At 45.0% G+C, this 26933-nt stretch overlaps 1 protein-coding gene across 2 annotated transcripts in view; it reads right to left on the reverse strand.

The window, feature by feature from the left end:
* The window catches only part of MAST4 (microtubule associated serine/threonine kinase family member 4), a 550772-nt gene extending 524801 nt beyond the window's left edge, over positions 1-25971 (reverse strand). For both annotated transcript variants that reach the window (XM_044276133.1, XM_044276132.1), the window contains exon 1: positions 25644-25971. In XM_044276133.1, coding sequence (XP_044132068.1) covers positions 25644-25832 — 189 coding nt within the window. In that variant the 5' untranslated portion in view covers positions 25833-25971. The remainder of the gene's footprint in view (positions 1-25643) is intronic.
* Positions 25972-26933: the final 962 nt, after the last annotated feature.

Consider the following 26933-nt stretch of genomic DNA (forward strand, 5'->3'; position numbering starts at 1 on the left):
GTCTCTTAGATTTGTCATCAATTTTCCTCCTGCGGCCACGTCCAGGGAGGTTGGCTACAGTCCCATGGATCTTAAACTTATGAATAATATGTGCAACTGTACTCACAGGAACATCTAGTTGCTTGGAGATGGTCTTATAGCCTTTACCTTTAACATGCTTGTCTATAATTTTCTTTCTGATCTCTTGAGACAGCTCTTTCCTTTGCTTCCTCTGGTCCATGTCGAGTGTGGTACACACCATATCACCAAACAACACAGTGATTACCTGGAGCCATATATATAGGCCCAATGGCTGATTACAAGGTTGTAGACACCTGTGATGCTAATTAGTGGACACACCTTGAATTAACATGTCCCTTTGGTCACATTATGTTCTGTGTTTTCTAGGGGTACCATCATTTTTGTCCATGCCTGTTTCATGAGTTTATTTTTTTACATAATTCTGTTGAAGCATGGTTGAAAAACAATGTCTGACTTTCATTGGTTAACATTTATAGAATTTTAATTTATTATTACTTTTGTCAGATTAAAGTTATTTCTGTGACCATTGTGACTTTTTCTTTCATTGACCAAAGGGTACCAACAATTTTGTCCACGTCTGTATATGTTCAGTTTCTTGTAACAGCTTTATAAGGGCTCTTTCACACTTGTGTTCTTGTCTTCCGGCATAGAGTTCCGTCGTCGGGGCTCTATGCCAGAAGAATCCTGATCAGTTTTATCCCCATGCATTCTGAATGGAGTGAAATCCGTTCAGGATGCATCAGGATGTCTTCAGTTCCGGAACGGAAAGTTTTTTGGCCGGAGAAAATACCGCAGCATGCTGTGCTTTTTTGCTCCGGCCAAAAATCCTGAAGACTTGCTGCAAGGCCGGATCCGGAATTAATGCCCATTGAAAGGCATTGATCCGGATCCGGCCTTAAGCTAAACGTCGTTTAGGTTCACACAGTTTTGAGGGGGTTTTGAGGCAGATTTTCCTGCTTTTTTTTTTGTCAAAAGTGGATTCGAAAGGAATTGGAAATATAAAGGAAGAACATAATTCTCCTTCCTGCTGGAACTACTACTGGCTTTGGCGGAAAAACCAGCAGGGAAATCTTCCTCCAAAAACTCCATGTGAACCTTAAAGGGCTTGTCTTAATTCGGCAAATAGCATTATGTAGAGAAAGTTAATACAAGGCGCTTACTAATGTATTATTATCCATATTGCCTCCTTTGCTGGCTGGATTCTTTTTTCCCCCCATCACATTATACACTGCCCATTTCCATGGTTACGCTGCAATCCAGCAGAGGTGGTCGTGCTTGCATGCTATAGGAAAAAGCACCATCACCACAATCAAAACAAATTAGTGTGCAGGTTTTTAAACCTTCTCACAGCTACAGTCCCAGAAACAGGAGTAGGTCCGTACACCTATAAATCTCAACTAAAAACGCATAGGTATGGGTCCGCGCTAATTGTTTTCCCCCCCTAGAGGAACGTTCACAAGCCGTCACTCTCCTGGAGCAGTCTCTCCTTATTCCTGGCTTTCGGCTTCCTCGATCCCTGAACCTACCGGCAACAGCAACCTTTTCTTCCTTCAAAAGGACATACATATAGTACAGACCGCGAGACAGACAGGTTCACTGTGCTTTTATTGTACTTACAAGACCATTTCTTGCAACATCACATAGAATACGTTTTTATGTGTATCTCTGCCCAACCCGTGTTTCGCTACCAGCTTCGTCTGGGGCGTCCCGATTTCACATTCCTTGGGGCAGTATTTATTATCTGTCCCATTAATCACTGAAGTAAGGAAGTAAGTAAGTAGCTTGTATTAACTTTCTCTGCATGATGAATGCCACATGCTAAAGTGAGAGAACCCTTTAAGGCCAGACACAAACAAGCAAATAAAATGCAAGAAGCTCACTGCGTGTGGCAGTGCGAGTTCACATTCTGAACTCTGGTCCTCTGACAAACGCATGTAGCACTTCCTGTTGCTGTATCCAACCAAACCCATGATGCACTTCTTTCTCTGCCACAGCTCAAGCACTGCCCCTAACAATGCCCCGCAAGTTTATAGCTCCTCCCACCCAGCTAGTTACATAGACACTCCCCTCTCACTGCCCCTATGTAACTAGCTGGGTGGGAGGAGCTGTAAACTAGCTGGGTGTTAGGGGCAGAGATAGGGGAGTGTCTAACTCCCAGATAGTTTACAACTCCTCCCACCCAACTAGTTACATAGACCGTGCCCTATTACTGCCCCTAACGCCATCCAGCTAGTTTATAGCTCCTCCCACCCAGCTAGTTACATAAACACTCCCCTATCACTGCTCTGCTCATGGACATAACATCACAGGAAATAAGAGCAGCATAGACATGGTCATGTGACCACAGCTCAAAACTGAATACAAGAGCAATAAAAAGGAAAATAAAATACGTTACAAAATTACAGCGACCTCCAAAGCCTGCCTTTTTACCCCAGCATTGGATTACAATGTGGCTCTGATTCTTTGATAAAGGAGGACGACTCCTTACGTTCTGCACATGCTGCATTTTCTCATACCGCCGAATAGCCATATTCTGGTATTGCGCACTACTCCAAAATGACCGCGGTGTTCAGATAGGATACAAAGGAAACATTCTCTTATTAAAAGGTCATCTGTGCAGTGGCTGCTGTGTCCAGCACCATCCGTTGTACCTGTTAAAAAAAAATATGCAGCCAAAAAAATAATTTTACAAAATTACAAGTTATAGTTTTTGGCTACTACATACAATCAGGGGCGGATTGCCCATAGACCTTACAGGGAAATTTCCAGATGGGCCAATGCCTAGGGGGGGGGGGGGGGGGGGGGCACACAAGCTCTCCTTATGGCTGCAAGCCATCTCTTATTCTCTCCTACGCACCTGACCAGCAGCCCCAGGTTTCCTTCTGAATTCAACTGCATCTATGTCCTCTAGGGCCTACTTCTTTTGGCCCTGACTAATTATGTTGCCTTCTGTCAGTTTGGACCTACCTATAACATGGGGCCACTTTTAGTTCTCAATCTGCCCCTGCATACAATACAATGGTGGGAGACACATCCAGCAGATCAAGCTTGCCAGGGCAACCTACAACACCAGAAGCCACTCAGGAAAGGCTTCGTGAACATCTTGGATGGAATGCCGGACCAGGAAAGATCCTCTGTCTGAGGGTCCATTCACACGGCCATAATTGTTTTGCGCTCTGCAAATTGTGGATCTGTAAGACACAGGTACTGGCCGCGTTAGTTCTGCATCAACGGCCAGCCATATGATAGAAATGCCTATTCTTGCCGACAAGACGACAAGATTAGGACATGCTCCATCTTTTTAGCGGGAATGGTGTGCTGTCCGCATCTTTTGCGGCCACATTGAAATTAATGGTTCCACACCAGTTTGTGTGAATGTACCCCATAGGGAGACATCAGTAATCTCCTGGGAAAAGTGAATGACTGTTGAATCCAAGATCTCTTTGACCAGAAGGTAGCCAATGTTAACCAATTCTCTTTCTAGATTGCCCCACATTATGGAAGAGCTCATTAGTACCGGAGGACCACGAAGCGGTGAAGGCTCTTCAGCCGTCGCCTGTGCGGTGGCTGCACACAGCGTGAGGGCGCTCTGTGACCTCACTTTGTGCGCGTCAGATCACAGCACAGCCGACAGCTAGGATGAAGAGCATCGCGCTGTGGGTGAGGAGCAGCGGCATCCAGAGCAGGAGAGGTAAGCGTTTTTTTTATTTTAAGTTCTCTGTGGCATGGAAGCTGCTAAGGCTAGTTTCACACTAGCGTTCGGCTGTCCGCTCGTGAGCTCCGTTTGAAGGGGCTCACAAGCGGAGCCGAACGCTTCCGTCCAGCCCTGATGCAGTCTGAATGGATGCGGATCCGCTCAGACTGCATCAGTCTGGCGGCGTTCAGCCTCCGCTCCGCTCGCCTCCGCACGGCCAGGCGGCCAGCTGAACGCTGCTTGCAGCATTTGGGTGTCCGCCTGGCCGTGCAGAGGCGAGCGGATCCGTTCAGACTTATAATGGAAGTCAATGGGGACGGATCCGCTTGAAGATGACACCATATGGCTCAATCTTCAAGCGGATCCGTCCCCCATTGACTTTACATTAAAAGTCTGAACGGATCCGCTCAGGCATCTTGCGCACTTAGAAAATTTTTCTAAGTTATTAATGCAGACGGATCCGTACTGAACGGAGCCTCCGTCTGCATTAATATGATCGGATCCGTTCAGAACGGATCCGATCGACCGCTAGTGTGAAAGTAGCCTAAGAGGCATGGGGACTGATTAGAGACATGGGGGCTCATATAGGGGCTGAAGAGAGGCAATGGTGACTGATAAGAGGCATATGGGGTCTGATATGAGGCAATGGGGCCGATGATAGACATGGGGTTCTTATTTGAGGTCTGATTGGGGATCACACACATTGGGGTCTGATCTGAGGTCTTATTGCGGTCTTATTAACATTCAGTTCTTTAGAGAGGTGGACGTGCCTAAGGCTCAAGAAAGCGCACAATAGGGTAGTACGTTCGATTAGATGGCAACAAAGGTGTACACTAAAGGCTCACCTTATGGGGTTGTTCTAGTATAGGCACAACCCTATTGAGGGCTTGTCACACAAGAGTCGGTCCTTGGGTCGTATTATAGGGCGAAAAACACGGTAATTTTTTTCCACAGCGTGTGAATGATAATTTTGTAAAAAGTCTAATTCGGTCTTTTGGCACTGTAATACACTGTGGAATTTACGCCCACAGCAGAAAAACCACAGCATATCTGCCACATGTCAACATACCCTTAGGCTGGTTGAACACGGGCGTTGCGGGAAAATGTGCGGGTGCGTTGTGGGAACACGCGCAATTTTTCAGTGTGAGTGCAAAACATTGTAATGCGTTTTGCACTCGCGTGAGAAAAATCGCACATGTTTGGTACCCAAACCCGAACTTCTTCACAGAAGTTCGGGCTTGGGATTGGTGTTCTGTAGATTGTATTGTTTTCCCTTATAACATGGTTATAAGGGAAAATAGCATTCTGAATACAGAATGCATAGTACAATAGCGCTGGAGGGGTTAAAAAATAAATAAAAAATGTAACTCACCTTAGCCCACTTGATCACGCAGCCAGCATCTCCTGTCTTCATCTTAGCTGTGTGCAGTAACAGGACCTGTGATGACGTCACTCCGGTCATCACATGATCTTTTACCATGGTGACGGATCATGTGATGGACCATGTGATGACCGGAGTGACGTCACCACAGGTCCTGTTACTGCACACAGCTAAGATTAAGACAGAAGGAGATGCCAGCTGCGCGATCAAGTGGATTAAGGAGCGTTAAATTATTTATATTTTTATTTTTTTAACCCCTCCAGCGCTATTTTACTATGCATTCTGTATTCAGAATGCTATTACTTTCCCTTATAACCATGTTATAAGGGAAAATAATAATGATCGGGTCTCCACCTCTATAGTCTCCTAGCAACCGTGCATGAAAATCGCAGCGCATCCTCACTTGCGGATGCTTGCTATTTTCACGCAACCCCATTCATTTCTATGGGGCCTGCGTTACGTGAAAAACGCAGAATATAGATGCTCATGTGAACAGCCCCATAGAAATGAATAAGTCGGGATTCAGTGCGAGTGCAATGCGTTCAACTCACGCATCGCATCCGCGCGGAATACTCGCCCGTGTGAAAGGGTCCTTAGAAAGCCATTTATAGCGTTAGGCTCTGGAGTGATGTAATTTCTCCAAAAGTGATGAGCACCTAAGACACTGCAGTCTTCACTCGCTTCAGATAGGGATCATGGGTGAACCAAAGGAACGTGAAAGGCTTTTCTGCCTCACATGGTAAATCAGCCGAGGACGTCCTGTTTGAAGCGGCCCACCTCCTAACGGCCACAGCTTGCCCAATTTTTAATTAAAACCTAGGCTCTATTTTTTTTGACAAAGCCAACACAGCATTCTACAGGGTGGGCCATTTATATGGATACACCTTAATAAAATTGGAATGGTTGGTGATATTAACTTCCTGTTTGTGGCACATTAGTATATGTGAGGGGGGAAACTTTTCAAGATGGGTGGGGATCATGGCGGACATTTTGAATCCAACTTTTGTTTTTTCAATAGGAAGAGGGTCATGTGACACATCAAACTTATTTAGAATTTCACAAGAAAAACAATGGTGTGCTTGGTTTTAACGCAACTTTATTCTTTCATGAGTTATTTACAAGTTTCTGACCACTTATAAAATGTGTTCAATGTGCTGCCCATTGTGTTGGATTGTCAATGCAACCCTCTTCTCCCACTCTTCACACACTGATAGCAACACCGCAGGAGAAAGGCTAGCACAGGCTTCCAGTATCCGTAGTTTCAGGTGCTGCACATCTCGTATCTTCACAGCATATGCGACACAATGGGCAGCACACTGAACACATTTTATAAGTGGTCAGAAACTTGTAAATAACTCATGAAAGAATAAAGTTACGTTAAAACCAAGCACACCATTGTTTTTCTTGTGAGTTCTCAATAAGGCCTAGTTCACACGAACGTATGGCTTTTATAGTTTTTTGCGGTCCGTTTTTCACGCATCCGTTGTTCCATTTTTGAGTTCCGTTGTGTTTCCGTTTCGTTTTTCCGTATGGCATATACAGTATACAGTAATTACATAGAAAAAATTGGGCTGGGCATAACATTTTCAATAGATGGTTCAGCAAAAACGGAACAGATACGGAAGACATACGGATGCATTTCCGTATGTGTTCAGTTTTTTTTTGCGGACCCATTGACTTTAATAGAGCCACGGAACGTGTTTTGCGGGCAAATATAAGACATGTTCTATCTTTCAACGGAACGTAAAAAACGGAAATACGGAAACAGAATGCATACGGAACACATTCAGTTTTTTTTGCGGAACCATTGAAATGAATGGTTCCGTATACGGAACACAAAAAAACGGCCCGTACACTCGCAAAAAAAATGTTCGTGTGAACTAGACCTGTTTGATGTGTCACATGACCCTCTTCCTATTGAAAAAGCAAAAAGTTGGATTTAAAATGGCCAACTTGAAAATGGCCGCCATGGTCACCACCCATCTTGAAAAGTTTCACATATACTAATGTGCCATAAACAGGAAGTTAATATCACCAACCATTCCCATTTTATTAAGGTGGATCCATATAAATGGCCCACCCTGTACAGTAATATGTTAGTGTTGCTTTGGTGCCTAGGTGACCTGCCATAACAGACGGACCATGAATCTACCAAAACAAAAAAGAGAATGTCTGGTTTACATTACATAGACTGAAGCTCAAACACAATTGGGTGAGGTTTACCAGACTTATAAAATTGCTCATTCAGCAGCCATCTACGACTCCCGACCCCTCCCTATATATGCATGCGCCACTTGGCCGAGCTTGCACGTGTACTTAACGGGGAGAAAGCCGCTGCCACATTCGGCAGTGGCTTAACTCCACAAGAACAAAAGGATTCGGCAAGTGAAATCCAACAGCCCAATTCTTATCTTCCTTTGACATCTGCTGGCGAGGGAGATTTAGGAGATTTAGGAGACCCCCCCCCCCCCCCCCCCGCCGACATTAGATGATCGGTCAGTCCCGCCGAAATGAGCGGATTTGGCCAACGTGTATCTATTGCATATAGCCAGATTTACACAGCAGAACAACCATCCAAACCACAGGAGCCTGTGTTCCTCTAAATAGCCCAATAGAAATATAACTAAGGTTTTTATATGGCCTAGTCAAAGTCCCGAGCTGAACCTCATTGAGACGCTGTGCGAGGATTAACAGGCGAGCCAAAAGCAATTCCGCAAGGAAGAGCGAGCCAAAAGTCCTTCCCTATGTTATGAAAGGTTGATCTCCAGTTATCGGATGATGAACTTTAATATTCTTGATCATTTTCTAAGGCTGTTTATGTGCGTGTGAGATCATAGAAATAAATCACAGGTAACGAGACTTAATTGTACATGACTGCATGTCGGCATGAAAAACACCGTGGAAATTGTGACACGTGTACCCCACCTCCTCCGGAGGCTCGGCGCAGTCTCAGTAACTCCAGTGCCTCCAGACTCTACTGCTGTAAATGTATACAGTGTCAGCATGCATCTCAGAGTTTAGCTGTAATTAAGTTTATAGGCGACATTTTTCCCAAGCACCTTGCTTACTTGAAGCGCTACAGAGAATGTGAGCCCGCAGAGGCACAGCAGCACAGCTGGATCACACATTAACAAGAGCGGGGGGCAAAAAGTTATGTTTACGGCAACAATTTCAAACTAAATGCTTGCCATCTGTTTAGTCAGGCACCAAAACCACAGAGGCACTCGAGAAGTGAATGTGCACAACACAAATGCTTGAGTGTGCTTTTCACCCAAGCAGAACAAAAAATATTCACTTAATAATTTTTTTTTTTTTTAAGACAGTCTAAAAATATGTTTATTATACTTAAAAGGGGTTGTTTCACTTCAGTAAGTGGTATTTATCATGTAGAGGCATCCCTCTGTGGTGGCCGTACTTGCACACTATAGGAAAAAGCACCAGCCTATATAAGCTCCCACAGTCCGGGCCACCAGAGAGGCTGGCACTTTTTCCTATAGTGTGCAAGCACGACCACCACTGGTGGATTGCAGGGTGGTCTGTAACCATGGAAATGAGCAGTGTATAATGTGATGGAAAAATGAATCCAGCCAGCAAAGGAAGCAATATAGATAATAACACATTAGTAAGTGCCTTGTATTCACTTTCTCTACATGATAAATGCCACTTACTGAAGTGAGACAGCCCCTTTAAGCCTTTCCTACTAAAGTCCATTTCCAGTGCAAGAACTTCTTATTAATGACACTTGGGCGTGTTTTACTTCTGTTGATAACTTTGTATTACTTTCCGGATGAGTCACCGCTCATTTACATGCCGCCTTCTTTTAATTAAATATGATGTACAAGGATAGGATTTAACAAAGAGGACTCTGTATAAGGGGTTAACTGACGTAATATAATTCAGTCATTTTCCTGGCTGGTAAGTAATGATGCCTACTGTTTACATGTGGAGGAAATCAGGGCTTGAAAAGACTAAGAAGCCAGGGAGATAAAGGGGTTGTATCATCTTGGACATAGGGGGCATATTGCTAGGATATGCCACCGATGTCGGATAGGTGTGGGTCCCACCTCTGGGACTTGCAACTATCCTTAGAACGGAGCTCACAAAAGTGCAGGAGGGCGCACCGCACATGCGCGGCCACCCCACAATCATTTCTATGGGACTGCCGAAAATAGCCGAACACCGGCTTGGCTATTTCCATAAGCCCCATAGAAGTGAATGGAGCACTTACGCTTCTCATTCGTTCAAATGGGACTTAAAAAAAAAAAAGCTGAGCGCACTGCTCAACTATTTTCAGCAGTCCAATAGAATTGAATAGAGGAGGCCGCACATGCAAGGTCCACCCTTTTGCACTCTCCAGGCTCTGTTCTAAGGATGGTTGCAGGTCCCAGAGGTGGGCTGTGCATCTATAAGACATTAGGGGCATACTCTAGCAAAATGCCCCCCAATGTCCAAGAGGATAGAACCCCTTTAAAGGAGGCAATACACATTAAGGTGGCCAAACACATAAGATTAAGGTTGGCCAGTATGGCAGAGTTTGGCCATTTCAGCCAATCATCATCTGAAAAGTCGTTGGTCATGTTTAATATTTTCATATGGTAGTTGGACAAAAAAATCTTTTGTTCAAAGAAAGATTGTGGAACTTAAGCCCTTTCCTTGAAAGAACGCTCCCAGAAAGATCTTTTGTCCATCGCCCCCGTTCTTGTGGGCAAATGTGTATGGACAATTTGAACAACTGTATTATGTGTGTGGCTGTGTCTGCAAAACAATCACTCACCAGATGTACTGTCCAACTTCAAACTGGTTCCGAAAACAAGCTATCATGCAAAAGTAGTATCAGTCTTTGTTTTACAATTTTCTGTCTTTTGGGACCATAACTGGCTTTGGCTCAAAAAACTGCATATTTCAACCTAAACGATCCCATACACAATATGGGCCCTACCATTTTCAGTTGGCCAACCAACAATCTAATGATTATGGGGAGCGCCTGACAGATGAGGGTGGGGGATGTGGATTTCAACTTTCAATCTTTTGGTTCTTTCGAGAGATAGGCCAGAGGTATCAAGCTGTGGCTTTCTCCTCGCTCTCTTGAGAACACATACATGCTCAACCAGGCCAAGTGAGTGAGTATGTTGGAGATGGTAGAGAACATGCCTAGAAAAATCTCTCCGAAGTCAATGAGGTCCCCTCCTATCTATATATCAATAGCCCATGTGGCTGCTCTCAAAAGAACAGAAAGTCTTAACATATTTTAGGCCTAGTGGCCTAAAACTGCATGATTTCATTTTATTTTAAAAAAAAAATTAAATATAGATAGGGGCAGGGAAAATTAAAAATATAGATCCCAAAATAAATTTTCAAAAAAAGTTTAATAGAAAAACTTTATTTAAACAATAGGTTGTTTTCCAATTACACATTCATTTCTAATTTATGATGGATTTGTCATGGTTGTTCAGATTTTCTGGCTACCGACAGGAAGATTCATGAGATTCCATTGAAATTAGTCAGGGATTTTTGGCGTCATTCATAGCTTATGATTACTGTAAACGACAATAGGATGCACATAGGTATCAGCCAGCTTACATGGACCATAGATAGCAGGATCTGTCAGCAGTTATCTAATATTTTCATTAGCTTCCATCTAATGGGTTCAATAACACTGTGTGAACCAGGATATGACACACTCGATTTTTTATCTAAACACCCCAGATAGGCGGCATTTAGGTTCAGCTGCTTATTGTTCCTTTTTTGCTTTCTTGGGCCGAGTTCATGTAACCGTTTAGCTTTCCATTCTTCTGACCCAAATTGAATATAGAAATAACATACATTGAAAGCATATACAAAAAGGAGCAAAAAGATCAAGTCAGCCAATCTGTTACAGTCAGTTCAATAGATCAAGAGGAGTCCTTATAATAGGATGTTATATAGAGCTTTAGAATGACATGATAAACACTAAGGCCCCTTTCACACGGGCGAGAATTCCGGGCGGGTGCAATGCGATGTGAATGCACTGCACCCGCACTGAATCCAGACCCATTCATTTCTATGGAGCTGTGCACATGAGCGGTTATTTTCACGCATCACGGGTGCGTTGAGTGAAAAATCAAAGCATGTTCTATATTGTGCATTTGTCACGCAACGCATGCCCTATAGAAGTGAATGGGGCTACGTGAAAATCGCAAGCAAGTGTGGATGCGGTGCGATTTTCACACATGGTTGCTAGGAGATGATCGGGATGGGGACCCGATCTCCTTATTTTACCTTATAACATGGTTATAAGGGAAATTAATAGCATTCTTAATACAGAATGCTTAGTAAAATAGTGATGGAGGGGTTAAAAAATAAAAAAAAAACAATAAACTCACCTTAATGCACTTGAACGCTCAGCCTGGCACGTCTTTCTTTTTTGATGAAAAGGACCTGTGGTGACGTCACTGCGCTCATCACATGGTCCATCACCAGTGACGTCAAAAGGTCCTTTAGTCAGGTCCTGAAGAAAGTAGAAAGAAGAGGAGATCCGCTATGCGATCAAGTGGATGGGGTGAGTTAAATTTGTTTATTATTTTTAACCCCTCAATGGACATTTTCTAAGCATTCTGTATTAAGAATGCTATTATTTTCTCTTATAACCATGTTATAAAGGGAAAAATAAAATCTACACAACACCGATCCCAGAACTTCAGTGAAGAAGTTCGGGTCTGGGTACCAAACATGCTGATTTTGATCACATTTTGATCGCATTAAAACGCTTTGCACTCGCATGGCAAAATTGCGCATTTTCCCGCAACGCACCCACATCTTGTCCGGCCCTCACACGCGACGCCCATGTGAAAGAGGCCTAACATTCCAAGTCGGAATTGCAAGGCTGAAAACATGGAGTTTGCTGTGAGAGGTGAATCTACAGATGGAGTCGAGCTAAAATTGACTCTGATAAACACATGTCACGGTGTTATGTCGGTTATCTTGTGACAAGAGCCATTGAAAAGTTAGTCAGTCATCTTTTTCTTGTCATGCTTTACTTTACGCGTTAACCATCAAGAATCTTTATAACAGGAGGGAGGTGGAAGATCTCAGGCCCATCAATGTAAAGATAATACACAGAGAGCAAGTCAAGGGGACCCTAAGGATGCAGGGATCTCTTGAAGGATCAGGGGAGCCATAGGTCACTCAAAACAGACATGGGAGCCTTTGACCCATGCAGTGATTTCTTCTAATCTGAAGATTTGGTCTACCCTATCTATCCAGAGATCAGGTACTTAAAATAACGTATCTCTGATGGAACTGACACAAACTGAGCAAAAGTGATGCTCAAACAAAAAAAACTGATCAGTTAGGCTAGTTTCACATTCCCGATGCAGCAGTGTGTGTCCAGTCGAATATCTGCATGGTCTGCCGTAATGTGGTTGATCTCCTCCAGATCACTTTATACTTAAAAGGGGTATTCCCATCTGAGACAATGGGGGCATATCACTAGGATATACCCCCAGTGTCTGATAGGTGCAGGTCTGTCACAGCGCGGTGTGGGAGGATAACTCCACACCGACCACAAGAGGGAATGGAAGAGGTGCTAGGCCTGGAAACTAGCGAAAGGGGGAAAGGTCACCACCTAGTGAATCCCTGACCCGAGCCCTGACTACTATAAGTATGAACAGACCTTGATGGTAGGAATGTTCATACGCTGGAACCTAGGGCCCTATCTGACCCCAAAGGGCCCTGGAAATAGTGTCAGGACAAGAGATTACCTGTTCCTTCCCCGCTGAAGGAACCGGAGACTTGCCAAAAGATAAGGGAAACCACAAACAAGAAATAAAGAAAAGACTCCAAAATATGCAGACAAGCATGAACTCAAAAGGAGAACCAGACACCAGCTCTTCACAACCAAAAGGAGTTATCAACCGCATAGCATGATGGGTGAGGCCAGACTTAAATAGAAGAGTAGGAATTATCACTTAAAGGGAACCTGTCACCGCGATTTTGGGTATAGAGCTGAGGACATGGGTTGCTAGATGACCGCTAGCACATCCGCAATATCCAGTCCCCATAGCTATATGTGCTTTTATTGTGTAAAAAAACTGATTTGATACATATGCAAATTACCCTGAGATGAGTCCTGTCCGTGAGATGAGTCAGGGACAGGACTCCTCTCAGGTTAATTTGCATATGTATCAAATCGTTTTTTTTTTCGCGGTGACAGGTGCCCTTTAAGCTACACCTGAGACCAGAGGTGTGGTCATACCCAGCAACAACACAGAAGAGCAAAACCAGAGAGGCAGCCAGTCTCCTACATCTTCTGACCCCTGTCACAAGGCCCCACCTCTGGAACCCGCACTTACATCGAGAACAGACCCCTGAAGATTGTGGAGGGCGCATTGCGCATGCGCAGCTACCCGGCATTCGTTCCTATGGGGCCGCCGAAAATAGAGGAGCACTGGCTCGGCTATTTCCACCAGCCCCATAGAAATGAATGGGAGCGGTGGCTGCACAAGAATGGTGCGCTCCCATTCAATCCAATGGGGAGAGCTCTTGGCGGTGGCCACCCCCTTCCCCGCTCCGTTCTTAGTGTAGGTGCGGGTCCCAGAGGTGGGACCCGCAACTTTCAGGCAATGGGGATATAACCAAGCAATATGCCCCCATTGTCTCAGATGGGAATACCCCTTTAACGGTGCCGCCGGACATTCTGTCTGCATCCGGCAGTGCGGTGTAAAACTAGCCTTATTTTATGTGCAAACTGACGCTGAGCATAATGGATGCTTAAAATAACGGATCTGTTTTTTTGTTTACTTTTCTGTTCTTCTGACGCATCAGAAGATCGGAAAACTGAACAGTGATGTGAAGTCGGCCTTAGAAATAACATGTTCATTAAGGGTTGTGTTAAAGGTAAAGTCGAGGAAGGCAATGGTCTTTCCACCGATAATCATGTCATGACTATGACTAGGACTAACCATATGTTATTATTGCACTAAATATATCAGAAGCTGCAGAAGGCTCTTGTAAGTATTCTCCATAGAAAGCAGGCTTCACAAAATAATGCAGAATTCATGAGCCTGTCGCATCAAAACATAAGCAAGGCTTGCCGTGTGAGAGGATTATTCACCTTCCTAATGCATCAGAGTGCATTTAATCCTAAAATCAGAAATATTACATAACATAATACAAAGATAACAAAATAAAAAGGACCGCGTGCGGTCAGAGCGTGTAAGACTTTTAGGACACCGAGAGATGATGGGTAGAAAGGCCTTCTTGTATGTTCAGTGATACTTTCCTCTAGATTACGAAAGTATAGCACACCTTAGAGGGATTGGCCGCTTTCTAAAAAGCTTTCTAAGGCCTCGTTCACATCTCAGTCGAAGAGATCTGGCACAAATGCCGGCAGGACAAAAAAACAAAAAAACGCTGCATGCAACAGTATTTGTCTGGTGGAAACCTAGCAGTTATGCCCCATTAACATATCAGTGTTTTTGGTCAGTGATTTCCATCAGTGATTATGAGCCAAGCAGGATTGGAGCCTCCTCAGACGTAAGGTATAAGGAAAACATCTGCTCCTGTTCTGGGTTTAGAGCCGCTCCCGGTTTTGGCTCATAATCACTGATGGAAATCACTGACCGAAAACTGACTGTGTGAATGAGGCATTATCCTGGAAAGAGGCCAGATCACAGCCGGACCTCATTACAGATCCTGCAAGAGCCGGCAGGCTGCTCACTGCTGGTACAGCCTGCCAGATCTCCTTGATGGAGATGCGAGTTCAGCCTAAGACATAAATTTGTAGGACCTACCATTAGAAACCCCAAGCTCCCACAATTCAGTGGCCCCAGCTGCCCATGGATTCCATCTGCAAACAATGGATGCCACTGCATCCATGGCAATCAAAGCAGTGGCAGTCCCATGTCTTACCCACTTGAGTACTGCCCCAGATACATCCAATTCAGCGCATGTGCAGATCCATATAGCAGAGAAGCAAGTGGAGAAGAGATACGCCCAGGGCAGCAGTCACTTGGGTAACTCATGTGACCACTGCCATGTCTAGTATTTACCTACGGAATCCATGGGAAGCGGCGTGGTGGTAAGAAATGAGAGTACTTGGGGTTTCCTATTTCCTAAGGGTATTTAAAAAAGGTTTAAAAAAAAAAGTGAACCCCAGGACAAGGGATGCAGAGGTACCAGCATTATGAATGGCCCATGGTAAGTGGAGGGGGCATTTACAGATTCTGCAAGCTACATCGGGACTAAAAACCCTTTTTTTTAATGCAAAACAAATCAGTCTTACATTCTCTGAAGTTTTTTTGGGATATCATTGCAGATGTTCCTCCTTACCACAAGTCATGGTGGGCCACGTTTCTCAATGAGAAGATGGTACAATGCACAGAAGACTGCAGTAGTATTTCCTTTTAATGACGAGAGGCCTTTGCCTCGGATTAACGCTGCACAAATCCTCTTCACGCGTGTAGACATCATTTCATCTCGCACTCGACATTTGGCAATAGGGATGTTCGAGCTATACATTTATACATTTAACTCGTGTCGGATCAAACAATCCAGGATTTCAAACAGCTCGTATAGTGCCAATTCAGCAACCTCACCGAGAAACTCATAAATATCAGATTTCTGACTTCTGTAACAGGAGCCCAAGGGAGGACAGTCTGGCTGCTTCTAATTGCTGGTTTTCCAGCACAGGATCACAATTTTTAATATAGAGAGATACAGTTATACAGATCCCATTCAAGTTAAACAAAAAACATTTCTTATTGACAGCTGTAGCCAAGAACCTAATGGATAATTTATTAAAAAAGCCATGGCCTGCACAGGCGGGTATGTCGTCAGTATCACCACGCTCCTCGCAGTGTATAAACCAACAGCTGATGTTACTACATATAAGGATCCTATAAAGTACGCTGAAATACTGCAATAAAGGCCTCATGCACAAGACCGTTGGGCGTTGGGCGGTCCGCAAACCGCGGATCCGCAAAACACGGATGGCGTCTGTGTGCATTCCGCAATTTGTGGAACGACACGGACAGCCTTTAATACAACTGCCTATTCTTCCGCAGAGGGCCACGGAACGGAGCAACGGACGCGGGACAGCACACTGAGTGCTGTCCGCATCTTTTGCAGCCCCATTGAAGTGAATGGGTCCGCATCCAAGCCGCCAAAACTGCAGCTCGGATGCGGACCAAAACAACGGCCGTGTGCATGAGGCCATACAGAAATATAAACCTCTGCTTCATTTACAAAAAGTATTCATACTCCTTGAACTTTTCCACGTGTTTTTCATGTTCCACCCACAAACTTAGGCTACGTACACCTTTGGAGGCAATTTTTGTTTACGATTGCATTTTACTCATTTTTGGCTAAAAGTCATATATTCAATTGGCCTTTATTAAAAATATTGCGCTGTTCTGTCACAAAGGGTTAACTGTTTTCCTAGCTGTGTGACTGGTACTTTTACTTTCCCTTTGTGCCACTCATCTAAGGCAAGGGCGACAACTGTCGCGCCCAGGATCGATGAGAAGCGGTGATCCCATAGAAATGAATGGGATCGCCGCGGCAATCGCAAAAAAAAAATCCAGCTGTGTTAGATTTCATGCATTTCTATGGGATCAACGCTACTGTGCGATTCTGGCCGCGACAGGCGTCGCGTGATCAGTGTCGCCACCTAGCCCTTGCTTGATAAACCTTATGTCTAAACTACTGAGAGGTCATAAACACTTATTTAGGCCACATTCTTATCAGTAAGATAAGGACTAAGCTATAATGAGAGCAGAGATAAGGAGTCCGTCTGCTCCTGGTCTGACGGAAAAGACAGAAAATCCACAGGCAGCTAGTAAAGCATCTCAGCTCTGTACAGAAAAAAAAAGGATTCCATATTTTTAATAAAGACCAACTGAAAAAAAAAAAAAAAAAAAAAAAAAAAAAAAAAAAAAAATGTATTAGCTCAAAATAAGTACATTGTAATAATTAAAAATAAATAGCTCCCAAAGGTGTACATAGTTTTTAATTGTATTTTATTGGGATTTTATCTGATTAACCAATCACAAAATAGCAAGTATGTGTGAGGTGGAAAGAAAATGATACATGGTTTAAAAAAAAAAAAAAAAGTATAAAAATCTGGAAAGTGTGTACACGTCTCCCGACAGGTCATCATGGGAAAACAAACAAAATGCCATTAACACATTACTGACAAGACTGCCACCTTTACTGTCACCAACATCTAAATGGACCAATTCCTACATCACAAAAGTTTACTTACTCTCAAAAATAAATATTTCAGCCGTGAACAGAAGCTGGCCACACAGGAAAGAATAAAGTTAGCCGAAACTGACAATCAAAAAAAAAAAAAAAAAAAAAAAAAAAAAAAAATCACTTGGCATTGTGCTCATGGACCAAGGAGTCCATTTAAAAATGGACCACAGCGACTCATAATAGGTCCAGTTGGTTTCTGCCATGGTCTCTGGCATTTTACCAGGAAAATAAATAAATCAATAGTACTGCATGTAGCATTGCTATTTTTCTGCCATTTATCATGGAACGAGTGATGGACGCTCCAATACAGATGTGAAGAGGGCCTAACATGAAATACCTGTATCCACTGGATCACTGGTATATTTGCAAGGACAAATATGAAAGTCATACCGGCATCCACATTTTCTTTTTCCCAGAAAAAAATAAAAATAAATTGCAGCAAAGCAAGTAGGAAAATCTTTTATTTCTAAAAAAAAAAAAACATTGTGGGGATCAAAAATCAAAATGGATGTACAGTAGATATGGCGCTATAAACTAGCTAACCTCAAAGACACTAAAGGCTGTATTACACCTAGCGATAATAGTGCAGATCATCTCTAGCAAACGTTTGTGGGAACGCTCATTAGCGATAATCTATGTGAATATCACTGCCACCGATTACCCGATCAACAAGCACAAAAATCATTGTGCAGTCTAATCTAATAAAGATCCTGTATGGTGACAGACAATGGCATTAGCAATCGCTGCTCCTCCCTATACTGTGGAGGAAATCGCTGCACGTAAATACAGTGGTCGCCTACGCTGACAAGCAGGCGACTGCCAGGACGGAACGCTTCCTGACAATTGTCTGCCACATCTGCTGGTCTAATACAGGCCTAAAGCTGCATTTACACAGGCAGACGAGCAGCACATTGTCAGGAAGGAAGTGTTCCTCCCCTACAGTTGGCGGCTCGTTCAGTGGAGGTGAGGTGCGGTATTTACATACAGTGATCACCTCTACAGTATGAGGACAGGGGATCCCTGTTGAGATTGCTCTTCCTCATACAGCTGCTTTGTTTCTGGGCAGCAGATCTCTGCTTAGACAGAATGATCTGCTGCCCAGAAACAATCATTTAGGTGTCTGCACGAACGACAGGATCACCAGATGAACGAGCATTAAAGGGCTTCTGTCACCCCACTAAACTTTTTTTTTGGGTACTTCTAATCCCTATCCTGCGATATAGCTATACATTATGTTATTAATCATTTTCGTTCTGTACCTATGTCAAAAAACGTACTTTTATAATATGCTGATTACTTGTCTACCAGCAAGTAGGGCGTCTACTTGCTGGTAGCAGCCGCAAAAAACCGCCCCTCCTCCTGTTGATTGACAGGGCCAGCCGCGATCTCCTCCTCTGGCTGGCTCTGTCTGCATTTCAAAAATCGCACGCCTGTCTTGATTCGGCGCAGGCGCTCTGAGAGAAGGAGGCTCGCCTCCTCAGCACTCCCTCAGTGCGCCTGCGCCGATGATGTCACTGAAAGAGAAGACATCATCGGCGCAGGCGCACTAAGGGAGTGCTGAGGAGGCGAGCCTCCTTCTCTCAGAGCGCCTGCGCCGAATCAAGACAGGGGCGCGATTTTTGAAATGCAGACAGGGCCAGCCAAACATGCAGCCACATTCAAGAACAGAAGCAAAAAGTGTAGAGATTGGAAACATGGAAAAATAGTGAACAGTTCATACAGATCCGGCAATTACAGAGTAAGGCCATGGACACTCCCAATATTTTTGGGTATTCTCTGGTCAGTACTATACAGCAACCTTCTGTCGCATGTATGCTGTATAGCTCCAGCCTAAATGTAGTATAAGGCACATATGCCAGTTTATTGGGACAAGTTTAGCCCTAATTTTGGCAAAAGAATAAATAAATAAAAAAACTCTACTCTGTTGGTGACATCTTGTTGATAAAATTACACCACTTGAGTCATTCAAGTTCAGGTTTTTAAGTGTCCCTCCAGCCCTTTAAAAAGTATGACAAAAAAGTAGCTGAGATGCGTACAGGTGCCAATCCACAAGATGATCTATGATGGTCCTGCCTCATTTATCAAGCCTCCAGGTCTTCATACAGCCGCCTGCCCCCCTTGTGAATTCTGTGACTGATCAGGTTCCTGGTTTAGACCAATGCTCACCCAGCACAGTATCATCTACGGACTGTTATTAGCATACACAGATTACTAAGATAATGGACCTGTCTCATGTTATTTATTGTGCTTACAATGCCACTCAGGTTTTAACAATGCAGCTTTCCCAAGTCATGAAGCCTTCAGCGTGCGATCAGCAGACGAGACGACGTGAACATGTTACCAGTGATTGTCTTACTAATCAGAAGAAGCACAAAGAAAAGGAACCCAAGAAAGAAAAGATTTTCACAAAATTAAAGTCTATTAACCGCCTCTACATAACTTCAGCAGATCCACCGCAAGCGCAGGGCTTAATAAGATGCCGATCTTAATAAAGGACCCCCATAGTTTTTTTTTTTTATTGTGCTAAAATAGTAAAAAACATTCAAACACTCAAATTTATGTTTGTTTCTACAGAACTGTGTGAGGGCTTGATTTGTGCAGGACGACTTCTACGACTTCTATCATTTTGGGGTACACAACACTTTATTTCTTTTTTTTGTGGCGAATAAGCAAAAAAACGTCACTCACCGTACGGGATAAATTACATGATAATTATGTAGTGCGGGTCATTACAGCTTCTGTCCATCCAGGCCATTACAGCAGGAGACCTGTGTACTTAGACTGGGCTGCCGTAAAAAAGGCGGCGGCCCAGCCTTTGGCCATTTAGTATCTGTCATCAATCCCTCCTGCGCATGTGCACCACAGCTGATGACGCTAATGCCCACCAAAAGGAGCAGACGGTGCAGGCAAAAACAGATGGGCGATATGCGTCTGTGTAAGATTTCAAGTGCTAAGCTTCTGACGTCAGGAAGAAGACAAGAGGAACAGGCCTCGATTATAAAGGAGGTAGCTGGGCTCCGATGCCCAAGGGTACTGCCCCTTGGGCTCTTTTAAACTCATTGTTAATGTCCGCACAGTAGTATGGCAGGAACACCATGAGGCCGTGCCCTTATTCCTACCCGAATTCAGCTGTGAAGTGGAAAGTGTTTGGAGCCCAAGGTTAGAAGAAATATAAGTTTCTAAATTTCAGAAACTGGAGGAAAAAATAAAAATAAAAATAAAAAAAACACACAGCTCTAGTTGGTTTAAGCAAGCTCTAGTGGGGCGCCCTAGAAAAAGGCCATTTTCAGTTTGGTTTGAGCTGAGAAAGTCCACTTCTATTCTAGATGTTCTTACAAATTAGGGGCTTCATTTACTGTGCATGGGAAGAGCAGATTTCTGAGGTGAGGCAATCATGAGGCGTGAAATTATCATTGGCAATATGAGGATATTTCACTTTACAGAAATGAAGACGGACACCAGGACAGGAAGAAATAACGCCAAAGCAAACGCAATCCAACATGGTGTTAGCTCTGTGTCCTGCTGATGGACGGGTCACTAATCAAAAGACACAAGTTCATTTATGGGAAAGACTTGATGATAATATTTGCATTAAGAAAATGGAGAATCTCATGGATGATCTATTTCCATCATAGTTAATCAGCTTTATTTCAGACAAATTGGTCTGTCATCAGGACTCGTCTAGAATATTAGGACGGCTTCATTTCAGCCTTAGATACCAGGACCTGGCAAACATCTCATTCCTTCACATTACAAGTGCTTTCAACCTTCTCCTACATCTTCTGGCATTAGAGGCAGAGCTCGTTAAGAGCTCATTTGCATCCCTTTCTTCTCAGAATTTCAGAGGAGCATGTATGGCCTTTAAGTCTCCTCACGCCGATTAAGGCGCCGTTTCCCCGAGGAGAGATGGTACACCCCCCCAAATAACTTTCAACCTTCTGGCACACAACGTACAAAATGACATTGGAGCTGTGAGCTCCAGAGAGGTCCAATCAACAGTTACCAATAAGAGCTGCAGAATATGGTGGTGCCATATAAATAAATATTATTATTATTATTAATCAATGCCTGTTAAGAAAAACTCCAACCTACATAAGCCTTTATTCAGATATAAGGGTCTACCAAGTGCATCAGTGGCACCTCCAGACCAAAGCGTTCTTCCATCGGAGGGGTAAAAAGACACAAGCAGAGGCAACTAGATTGCCAGAGCTGGACAACGCACAGTTGCCACATTGCCAAGGGTGATAAAGAATTGCTGTGGGCGTCTTGGAGATGTTTAGATCAAGCACCATAAAGAACTTGCTTCCACTTCCTTCCTGAATGCACGCGGCCGTGGAACACGGACGTGAGCGGTCCGCGATATCCCGGCCTGGCATCCTGCTGAGAGCAGGAGCGCACGGTGTCATTGGTTGCTATGACACCGTGCGCTTCATGACGCCGCTGCACTACAGTAATACACTTGTATAGATCATACCAATGTAAGACTGTAGTGCAGCGTGTGCATTCGGCCTAAGGGTGCCTTCACATGTGGGGGAAAAAATAAAAAATAAAAAATCGGCCATAAAAATAAAAAATGAATGCTACATAAAAATTTCCTTCATGTGATCCTTTGAGGTTGAAAAGTTTCACCCCCTGCCCTGTGTTCCACAATCTGCTACGTAAATAATGCAATGTGGTTCAGAAGGTCTCCATTCATGTTAATGGGGGATGTAATCCACAACAAAATCTGCATTTTAAAGGGGCATTCCCATCTCAGACAATGGGGGCATATCGCTAGGATATGCCCCTATTTTCTGATGGGAGTGTGGAAACACAAGAGGTGGGACCCACACCTATTCATTTCTATGGGGCTGGTGGAAATAGCACGGTGCGCCCTCCGCGACTTTGCAAGCTCCGGAAGAGGTGGGACCCGCACCTATCAGACAATGGGGGCATAACCTAGCGATATACCCCTATTGTCTGAGATGGAAAAAAAACTTTAATCGGTGGATAAAAATCCACACCTGTATATTTCCTGGTGGATTTTTTTTTTTTTTTGTGGCAGCCTAAGGGTACCTGCACAGGAGTGCAGATTTCAAACAAATTCTGAGTTTTTCGTGCAAATTTCAGTACATTTCGGCACCAAATTCCATGGGTTACTTGCAGTTTTTGGTGCGGATTGTGTGAAATCTGGACAAAATAAATTAATAAATAAATGAATCGCACAAACAATTGACATGCTGCAGATTTCTAAGGCTGCGTTCACATCACCGTTCAGCCTTTCCTTTCGCCTGCTCCGTTATAGGAGCAGGAGAACGGAAAGGACGGATTCGGCACATAACTGACCCTTCTGACCCCATAGACTATAATGGGGTCCGTCAGAGGAAGATTTTTTAAGCGGAGACAAAAGTCCTGCGCGCACAACTTTTGTCTCTGCTCCAAAATCTTCTAAGCGGAAACCTGACGGACCCCATTATATTCTATGGGGTCCGTAGGCTCAGTTATGTGCCGAATCCGTCCTTTCCGTTCTCCTGCTCCTATAACGGAGCAGGCGAACGGAAAGGCTGAACGGAGCGTCACCCAGCGCGCTGACGATATGTGCGCACAAGGCCCTGGCCAGTGCCGAGTCGGGAGGCCACGGAGCGGTGAGTAAGAAGCTTCACTTCACTCACACTTCATGGTCATGTGACTTAAACGAATCCTCGATGCAGGGAAACTGCATTTAGGATTTTTTTTGCCTCGATTACATCGGTGAATCATTTTAGCCATACTTCAGATTTTCGTGCACTAGAACAGAAATCTATCCCAACCAGGAGCAGGAGCAGGAGCAGATCTCTGGTGTAAGATGCACCAGTTTTTAGGTGCACATATTGCGTCTACGCCTCCTGCCCACTTTTGAAATAATGCCATAGTTAAAAAGTTGCAAATTTGTGACAAAATGTATGACTTTTCTCAAAAAAAATAAAAAAATACAAATCTGGTAAAGAGCATTAGTACATGACCCGTATCTATTACAGAGAGCAATCAGATTACCAGAGGAACCACGGGCGTAACTATGGCCATAGCAGGCATGGCACCTGAAATGGGCAGCGATCAGGTACCAGAACATTGTTCCTTTTTTTGTATAATAATAATGTATTGCGTTTTGCTATAATATGGGTTTTCTATTATATTCCGCTATTATACATACCTTTATTTATTGCTACTTATGACGCAGTTTTAATTTTCTTACGCTAGGTAATAGGGGCCCTCCCATCTTATTTTGCTATGTGGCCCTTTAAATCACAGTTATGCCCCTGAGAGGAAGCGTAAAATGATCTGTAGAACTGCAGGGAGTCGAGATTTTGTCGCCATATACAGACCCAGACATTGGTCCCCATTACTTCTACTGTGCAGGTGTCAAAGTATGAGAATCTTTAAGAGAACGTTATGAAAGTAATGAATTCACAGGTTAGAAGTTTACATTTTTCTTCTTCCAGTCTCCTCGGAAAGGTCACATTTTGTACTGGAGACGGCGAGCAGACGGTCTGCGAATCCCTTCCACCGTCACCGAGAACATTGACGCCCCACGACAAAGGCATTTATCAAAGTCTCACCTGGGGTCACACGGCTGAAATTCTATTTCAGGTTTACAGCGCGGCGAGACAGGAAGAGAATAACTTAACACATCACAAATCAAAGCTCCCGCCCCGCACAGGAGCCCCCATCTGCCGAGGCGTCACTCAAGACTCATTCCACCAGTTAATCATTCCTGGTGGATGTAGTCTAATGAGCGGCTGCCACATTACACAGTGTAACATTAGCCAGAGGTCTGCACGTCTCAGCACTTCCCTGCCACAGGACGGGAGGAGAACTTCTCCCAATCTGCAATTCTAATCCATACTGGCTGGAAGGAGGGAACGCGCCATGTACACGGCCAACATCCCATGGGAGCTATAGGACTGCAAGCACAGAGTGCCCCAGAAATGCATCCACCGACCGTCTGCTAGAACTCCAATCTGTGTCGTCACTATTGTAAAGTGGGTCCAAAAAGTCAAGAATCTGGTCTTTTTGGGACCATATGTGCCATGATAACCTTGAGAGGTGGACAATTCCTGTGTATGGGGAGCCTATGGGTACGGCCACGCGGTCAGATGCCAAAACCAGTAATGTATTCCTAAAGGAGGAGAAGTCGTACCTGTCCGTTATACTTCCTCACCATTTATGATCCACTCCTGATTTTGGCTTCCAAAACTGCATCCGAAAACCTGACCACACCTTAGGGGTACATGCACACGTTCAGGATTTATGTGCGGAGAAACCGCACTGAAATCTGCAGGCAAATCTGTACGATCGATGCACATCAATTGGTGCGGATTTGCATGCGGACTTTACTAAATGAATGAAGAAAATCCGATCAGGAAAAATAAAATAAATTGACATTTTAAAATCCGCATCGTGTGCATTGAGAATTTCAAATTCTCATAGAATACAATGTACGTGACCTATGGTGCGGACTTTCCGCACGCAAATTTGCGCAGAAAACCTTCACGCAATCCTGATCCCGTGCATTTAGCCTAAGAGTCCAGATGACCACGAGTGTATAATGTGTACTCCACAGAGGTGCAGACATAAGGAACGCCGGCCGCTCATCGCTGTTGTCAACATAGAATCGCCACGCGCGTCTGTCCGGATACGTACACGTGTGTCTCAGATAGGGAAATTAGATAGCAAGATAGATCGGTCAGCCTGACCCCAACAGTCTGTAAGTAGCTTTAAACTTTTTTTTATTTTTAGGCTGGAGGAGGTTGTCATTATCATGTTATTGGTCACAGTAGGTGCATACAGAATTAGCGCCTCCCCCCCTATAGACATAGACGCTAGGAATCAAGAGGATTTATTACACATTCTCATAAGTGTCGGCTGGTGGTGATGTGTGGATAGGTTTTCCGGTAATCAGGTTGGTGCTATGGTATAGGTTGGTGCTATATAAACACCACACAGGTGTAGAAAGCTCTATACATACATGCACATATGTGGTCAGAGACAGATATACCTGGATAAGCAGGTGCCTACAAGATACCGTCATTAGATTGAAAGCTCCTTGGCAGACAGACCAGGAATTGCAGTGTATACAGCGCAGCAATGGTGGTGTGCACAGATAAGCACAGGTGCACACACATACATGCACGCACACACACACACATGCATGCATACATACATGCATGCACGCACACACACACACATGCATACATACACAGATACACACGCACACACATATATACACACACATGCATACATACATACACATACACACACACACATATACACACATATACACGGGGCAGCGCTCACCTCCTCGTCCGCCTCGTCCTGCTCCCCTCTGCTCCGCCGCTGTGTGAGGTGCTGACCCTCGGAGTCGCAGTCGGTGCTGCTCCCCTCACTAGACGCCTTCATCTCCCCTTCTGACAGAGTCTGGGAGCCCGAGGAAGAAAGTGATGAAGAGGAGGAGCTGTCAGCTCCCTCGGAAACTTTGCCGTCCATCGCCCCCGGACTACAACGTGCGTTTCCTGAGCCGGTACCGCAGAGAGGCGCTCCCCAGGTAGCCGGTGTCACAGCGCGCCATGTCCGGGAGATGCACGAACCTTCTCCCACCTTTCTGCCTCTGCAAAGCCACCGCTGGCCGCCGCCGCCGCTCCACCTCTCCGGGCGTGCCCCGGGAATCCGCTCCGACCCGCGGCTCCTGCAGCCAATGGGCACCTGGGGGCGGTGCCAGCAACAAGTCTCAGCGGGCAGGTGAGCAGCACCTGGGCTGCAGGTGAGAGGAGGGCAGTGCCACAGGTGAGGAGGAGAGGCGGGCAATGCCACAGGTGAGGAGGAGAGGCGGGCAATGCCACAGGTGAGGAGGAGAGGCGGGCAGTGACACAGGTGAGGAGGAGAGGCGGGCAATGCCACAGGTGAGGAGGAGAGGCGGGCAGTGATACAGGTGAGGAGGAGAGGCGGGCAGTGCCACAGGTGAGGGAGGAGAGAGCCGGGCAGTGCCACAGGTGAGGGGGAGAGAGGCGGGCAGTGCAACAGGTGAGGAGGAGAGGCGGGCAGTGATACAGGTGAGGAGGAGAGGCGGGCAGTGCCACAGGTGAGGGAGGAGAGAGCCGGGCAGTGCCACAGGTGAGGGGGAGAGAGCCAGGCAGTGCCACAGGTGAGGGGGAGAGAGGCGGGCAGTGCAACAGGTGAGGAGGAGAGGCGGGCACTCCCACAGGTGAGGGAGAAGAGAGTCGGGCAGTGCCACAGGTGAGGGAGGAGAGATCTGAGCACTGACATAGGTGAGGGAGGATAATGCTGAGCAGTGTCACAGGTGAAGGAGGACAGAGCCCAGAACTGCTGCAGCTGAGGGAGGAGAGAGCCCGACACTTCCACAAGTAAGGGAGGAGTGAGCCGGGCAGTGCCACAGGTGATGGAGGAGAGAGCCAGACAGTGCCACAGGCGAGGGAGGAGAGAGCCAGGCATTGCCACAGGTGAGGGAGGAGAGAGCCAGACAGTGCCACAGGTGAGGGAGGAGAGAGCCGGGCAGTGCCACAGGTGAGGAGGAGAGGCTGGCACTGCCACAGGTGAGAGAGGCAGACAGTACCATAGGTGAGGAGGAGA

Source organism: Bufo gargarizans, chromosome 1, assembly GCF_014858855.1.
Source record: "Bufo gargarizans isolate SCDJY-AF-19 chromosome 1, ASM1485885v1, whole genome shotgun sequence".
Classification (NCBI taxonomy): Eukaryota; Metazoa; Chordata; class Amphibia; order Anura; family Bufonidae; genus Bufo; species Bufo gargarizans.